The sequence below is a fragment of the Carassius auratus genome, unplaced genomic scaffold (genome assembly GCF_003368295.1).
Source record: "Carassius auratus strain Wakin unplaced genomic scaffold, ASM336829v1 scaf_tig00026611, whole genome shotgun sequence".
Taxonomy (NCBI): Eukaryota; Metazoa; Chordata; class Actinopteri; order Cypriniformes; family Cyprinidae; genus Carassius; species Carassius auratus.
In genome coordinates this window covers 304885-311349 of record NW_020525536.1, presented here as the reverse complement: position 1 = coordinate 311349, position 6465 = coordinate 304885, and the positions used below count along the sequence as shown (strand labels likewise).

The window sequence follows — 6465 nt, the reverse complement described above, 5'->3', positions numbered from 1 at the left end:
AATAATACCTTGGTAAAAAGAATATAAACTCACCCAACTGAGACACCTAAAAAAATCTGCATTGAGTTTCACATCACTACATCATTTATTGTTTTTACTCTGTTTTTTGTTGTTGTTTTTTATACAGTATTCTTGAGTTTTAGGAGCACTTTATATAAAGTACACTCACTAGTGGTACAGTGGTGGAAGTTCATATATATCATTATTTCTAAAACCTTCAGATTTTTGGCAAGAATACACTGGTAATTGAATGTCCCTTCAGCACTTTCCATTAAATCGGTAACACTTTATAACAAGGTTCTTTAGTTAACATGAACTAAGCATGAACAACACTTCTACCGCATCTATTAATATCAGTTATGTTAATTTCAACATTTACAAATGCATTATTAAAATCAAAAGTTGTGCTTGTTAACAATAACAATGGACAATTGTATTTTCATTAACAAAGATTAATAGATGTTGTAATAAAAGTATTGTTCATTGTTAGTTCATGTTAGTTAATACATAAATGGAACCTTATTGTATAGTGTTACCATTATTAAATCTTCTATAAACCACTTCTGTGCCTTTGATATAGTTAGTCATTTAAGTATAGGTTAAAACATGAGAAATATTTTGTAACATTGTATGTATCTTTACTGTCAGTTTTCATTCATTTAAAGCATTTTTGCAAAGTAATTTTTTTATTTTATGTGAATAGAAGTGTACTGTGTATGTACTATGAAAATGGATTATTATGCATCTAAATTCTCTCTTACACAGTGATTTGAATAATACATGTAAACTGAATTTAATTATATATTTGTAATTACAATCATCTTTAATGTTTACTAAATATTTTATGTGATGGAACAAATGGAAAACCAGCAAGAACGCACCATAATAAGAATGATTTATGTTTATTTACAACAATATACTTAAGAAACAAAGTATAGGTTACACATAAAGGCACATCCACAACCATTGTTCATGGATATTCAATTTATAAATGTTCAACTTTTGACGTTAATGCAAAGAAAAGCATTTACAGCAAAAACAAATGTGCATACAAACATGTGCAATGAGAAATACAGCCAGCAGTCTTTGAAACCTCACATTGATGACATCATAAAAGATATTAAGTGACACATCCAGTCAACAGAATCTTCTCCGCTAGCTTGAATTGGCTGTTTAGTGCTCTCTTTGATGTGAACAATCTAGTAGTATTATCATTATGTGTTACGTTCTTCAATTGTTCAGCTGTCTAAATCTCTGAAGTCGTCGCCAGCGGATCTCTTCAGGAGTTGGGTTAGACTGGGTATATGTCCCATGAATAGGAATACCTACAAAACAAAAATAACAATGTTACACATTGTAAAATCTAGTACTGTAAAAAAATTAAAGGAACAGTTCTCCTGGAGTTGTGTGGATTACTTTTGGATTATTGTGATGTTTCTATCAGCTGTTTGGAGTCTTATTCTGACGGCACCCATTCACTGCAGAGGATCCATTGATGAGCAAGTGATGTAATGCCCCATTTCTCCAAATTTGTTCTCATGAAGAATCAAACTCATCTAAATCTTTGATAGGCCTGAGGGCGAGTACATTTTCACTAAATCTTCATTTGGATGAACTATTCCTTTAATCAGACTGCTCCTGCAGCCTCAGTTTCAGTAAGAACATGTGGGAATGAATTAGCTGTGTTGCATGTGGTCAGCAATCAAAGATTACTTTGATTACTTCTAACTCAAATATCTATTAAATATCTATTGCTGTTTTGCTCTATGTATGTAAAAATAAAACAAAAATATAATAATTTTCTTTACAAAATTGTTTGTGACAAAACCTTTTTTTTTTTTTATAAACTGGCCATTTTGAGCACCTAACCTCTGTCCTTCAGGCTGGCTCTGACAGCTGCTGCATACTGTTCCTCTTCTGACAGTCCTGCTGTATAGGGATGCTGGGATGGTGCAGAGGGCATTGCTGTGTCATATGGCTCCCTGTAGTGGGCGCCATACTGCCTGTGAATAAATGACTGCTGTTCATAATGGGGGTTCGGAGGATAAGGCATGCCATATCCACTGTATCCTGTGAACACAGACATACACATTATAGATCATGAGGATGTCGACAGACTGATGCTACAATGGTCTAGTTAACAGTCCCTAAATCACTCGATCTTTATTGGTTCTCAGAGCCACCTCTAGGACAGTAGAAATTTTAAATCAGGTTGCAGTCATTATAACTAAATTAATATTTCCATATAAAACAAAAAGAGCAAAACTGTTTACCTGATGAGTTAAAGTATGTTCGTTGCCCTCCATAATGTCCATTCGATGCCAAAAAGCCTGAAATGACAGAGTCATGGCTCTGGTTTATGTGGCTGGATGCATTCAATCCTGAATTAAAAGTTTATGTTTTTGAAAGTCTCTTATGCTTCTATTTTAATTTAAAAATGTATTCATTTGATACAAAGCTGAATTTTCAGCATCATTACTCCAGGCTTCTGTGTCACCAGTGTTGGGAAAGTTCACTTTCTACATGAACTAGTTCAAAGTTCAATTCACAAATTTTAAAATGAACTAGTTCAGTTCATAGTTCAAACTACAAAATTTTGAACTAAGTTCACTAAGTTCCAATAATGAACTAGTTCATAGTTCTTTTTTTCCATGTTGCTGTGAGCTATTATTTTTCAAAATTATTGCCACAGCCCATATAGAATCAGAGACAGCAATTATTTTATCAGTTTTAACAATGAAGCTATGCGTCAGATTTAATCTTCATATCCAATTTTGAATCCTTATCCAACCAGGGTTTACATTGGCATTGAGGGGACGGCATTGTTGCTTTAATACTTTGTCTCCCATTCTCACCGACCTTGTCATAAACATCATAAAATTATTTTAAATTATCATACGCCTTCTTGCTACATGCTGCTGTCGCCTCCATGTTTTATTGTTTTTTTTTTGATGACGCGTCACGCATGCGGCAGACGGCGGTGCGACACTGGTGGCTGGTGTTGCCAGATTGGGTGTTTTTCCGCTACATATTAAGACCCGTTTACGGTGTATTTTAGCCGGGTTTTCGCCTGGAAAGCTCTACAGAAATCTGGCACCCTATTGAACGAAGTTAACCTGAGAGAGCATGCCGTTCACAGACACCAGAATGAACGAGTTGACAGTAACATTTATCAGGCATTAATACAGCACGTTCAGTTCATGTTCGCCCAAAATATGAACAACTTCATGAACTATCGTTCAATGAACGCGTTCAGGCACAACACTGTGTCACTTGATACTTCAGAAATAATTTTAATATGCTGATTTTCTGCTCTAGAAACATATTTTTTATTCTATCAGTGTTGAAAACAGTTAATGTGTTTGTGCAAACCGTGACTCTGAAAGTTCAAAAGAACAACATTTATTTGAAATATAAATCTTTTGTAGCATTATAAATATCATTACTGTCACTTTCGATCAATTTAATGCATCCATGCTGAATAAAAGTGTATACTGTATAAGCATATTAACATAGTGAAGTTACAAAGAGGTCAAACACACTTATAATATAAATAGTGGTCAACCGATATATCGGCCGATATTTGACATTTAAAAAAATAATAATATCTGCTTTATATCGGCTATCGGCCCCCTGCTTTCCAAGATATCGGAAACGGCTATCAAAAAACACACGTCAGTCGACCACTAAAAATAAACACTGAAAATGTTGTGTATACCTGCACAGGTTTTCATGAGACTCTTTAGTGGTCCATTAGTGTAGAGCAGACCAACCAGAATCCCAGCCAGGTGTCCGACAAATGACGTCCTGCAAGAGATTTTCTGTTAATACAAGCTGTGAATCAGGTCTTAGGCCTACAACAAATAATACAAAAATAATAATAAAATTAAACTAGGATCTTTGAAATGTGTTTCATGCTTACCCAGGGTTCATGATATGGATGAGGACCAACTCTACCCAGCAGGCATAGCGATTAGCAATGAGTAGCCCCATGATGTATGTGGCCCCTCCTGGATGATAATGATTATTCACCACCTTCAGCCCAAACAGAACACCTGAAATGAATCAATGAATCAACAGCTCCAATGATTATTTCTTAGTAGACATATATGAATCAGTCCGCTCCATATTTTATTCTTACCACCAACTTTTATAATGTTACAATAGATTTCTATTTTAAATAAATGCTGTTCTTTCATCAAAGAATCAACAACTTGACAATAAAAATTTTTTTATTAGAATTAGAATGATTTCTGAGACTAATGATGCTGAAAATTCAGCTTTGCATCACAGGAATAAATTACATTTAAAAATATATTATAATTGAAAACAATAATTTTAAAGCATGTGCAATCCATCCTGATCCATCACACCCGAGAAGCCCACTGCACACTGTAAACTATATGATGAGTCTTCTGTCATGTGTGTCAGTCCTGTCTCCAGGAGCAGGTACACCAATCCGGTGAGCAGAGAGAAGACAGACAGCAGATACGCAAACCAGGCGCCTCCCAGTTTCCTCTCCAGCTGAATGCCCTTCCAAAGGAGAGAGGCCATGTTGAAGTATAAGTGCATGTCGTCAACATGGTGAAATGGTGACAGCAGCAGACGACTCCAGTCTCTGTGCCAGTATGCCTCTTGAACACTCAAACACGTCTGCAAAACAGAAACAGACAATCCAGAAAACCCTTTAAGAACTTTCTACAACTTGCCTTTACCTTGCCTTTGCTCAATTGACTCGATAGCAGATGTGACCCATTTTTGGTGTTGAAGTTTGTTATAATAACATGTACCTGTAGGAGGGGTTTGGCAGGAAGCAGGAACAAATAGACGTTCAGACCCAGCGCAGCAAGAGTGACAGGTGGGATGTTGTCGATTCCCAGCTGGAAAACCTGACAGGCCAGTAGGAGCAGGCCAAGATTGGATCCCCTTTGTCTATTACGCATCTAAAAAACACAGTAGAGTATTAGCATCTAAAATACACAATCACCATCATCTTCAAACACACACAGAGGCAGGGTTTTATCAAAAGTATTATAAAAGTTTGTTTACATTTCTTGACAGACTACTTGTCGCTCATAAATATTGTGGATTTAGTTAAGAATCATTCCAATGTTTCTCCAAATTTTAAGTGTATTTATTCAATTTGTCCAAAAATATTTTGGCAAATAGTTAGCACCAAAGCTAACATATAGACTAACGTTTTTTTCATAGGGTAATTAAATGCAGTTGTGTACAACATGTAAATTCCACATTGTCGGAATTGGGTCTTGCATCATAACAATAATTATTTTGTTTCATTTGGTAATAAAACTATCAAGCATGGACGGTAAGTAGTGCACACAATAGCCTTTAAGAAAAAAATTATCAAAACGAGAAATCTATCTCTTTCTTTATAAACAAAATAAATAAATAATGATATATTTTCCATACTAAACTGTCAATTAAAGAGAATTTTCTGGGTAACATCATGCATGCACTGTCAAACTCAATTCCACACATTGCTTGTAGTTTTCAAATAAGCCTGAAGGGACTTGATTAGCTGGATCAGGTGTGTTTAATTAGGGTTGAAAGGTAAACTCTGCAGGGCTGTGGCCGTCCGGGAACTCAGTTTGACGCCCCACCATTTAAGGCTCTTTATTTTGAAGTGTAACTTAATGTACTAATCTAGAAAAGCAAAATTACTGTGTGGGTTTTTATCACTTACCATAATATCTGAATAAAAGCTTCTGTTTGGAATCCTTGACGTTCCATGGATGTTGTAGTAGTGTGAGTAAAGGGAAAGTTCCCGAGTCCTATCAACAGGACACCCCAGATTTCACTTTCGCTTCTGGTTTCATGTTTAGTTTCGTCAGGTGGTTAACACGGAAGTGATGCAATGCGGGCTTCTGGTCGCGTGACCTCATCGCTGCTGACGTTTGTAGTTTTTTCGAGAAGTGAACCGTATGACCTTTCCATACATTTTAACTGGCTAATAATTCCACGAATACAGTCCACGTGATGACTAATGCATAAGAAATAGGCCCCATGTTATGTTGTGGAACCTATTATATATTTTGATAAAAGTATTATTTATCGTAAAAATAACCTATAATGTACCGTATGGTTATTTTAACACAACATTTATTATAACAGCAAATGCCAATTCCAAAGCTATGTGAGGAAAAGGAAAACAATCAATGTAATGTTTAAGCATAGGTTATACATAAAACAATAAACACTATATTGCAACCTATTCATAGAGATTGACTATTGCATTTCAGTTTCTGTAATGTTATTACAGCCGTAATTAAGCAGTAATGAATACAACACGTTTTACAAGTTAAAGTCGATTACAAAAAATAACTTCATGAACAAAAATACGTTTTCAACCTTGTATTTTGCCTGCAGGTGGCAGTATTGCTCAATGAATTCAACAGATTTTCATTGCGTTCTTAAAACAGAAAACTACAATTTGCAGGTTTATAT

At 35.3% G+C, this 6465-nt stretch overlaps 1 protein-coding gene across 1 annotated transcript; it reads right to left on the bottom strand.

Moving 5' to 3' along the window:
• Positions 1–916: 916 nt before the first annotated feature.
• LOC113078808 (rhomboid-related protein 4-like) lies at positions 917–5804 on the bottom strand. The gene is made up of 8 exons (XM_026251121.1): positions 5705–5804; positions 4791–4943; positions 4374–4653; positions 3923–4055; positions 3719–3807; positions 2274–2330; positions 1870–2070; positions 917–1325 (listed from the first exon to the last, which is right to left on the bottom strand). Exons 1-8 carry the CDS (start codon positions 5705–5707, stop codon positions 1231–1233), a joined length of 1011 nt encoding a protein of 336 aa, XP_026106906.1. The 5' UTR covers positions 5708–5804; the 3' UTR covers positions 917–1230.
• Positions 5805–6465: the final 661 nt, after the last annotated feature.

What these genes read in the sequence shown, in the direction of transcription:
- LOC113078808 (XM_026251121.1), bottom strand. An exon ending in ATCCATATCATGAACCCTGG is followed by an intron (nt 3,808 to 3,922) that starts GTAAGCATGAAA and finishes AATCTCTTGCAG; the next exon opens with GACGTCATTTGTCGGACACC. An exon ending in AGCCAGCCTGAAGGACAGAG is followed by an intron (nt 1,326 to 1,869) that starts GTTAGGTGCTCA and finishes TTTGTTTTGTAG; the next exon opens with GTATTCCTATTCATGGGACA.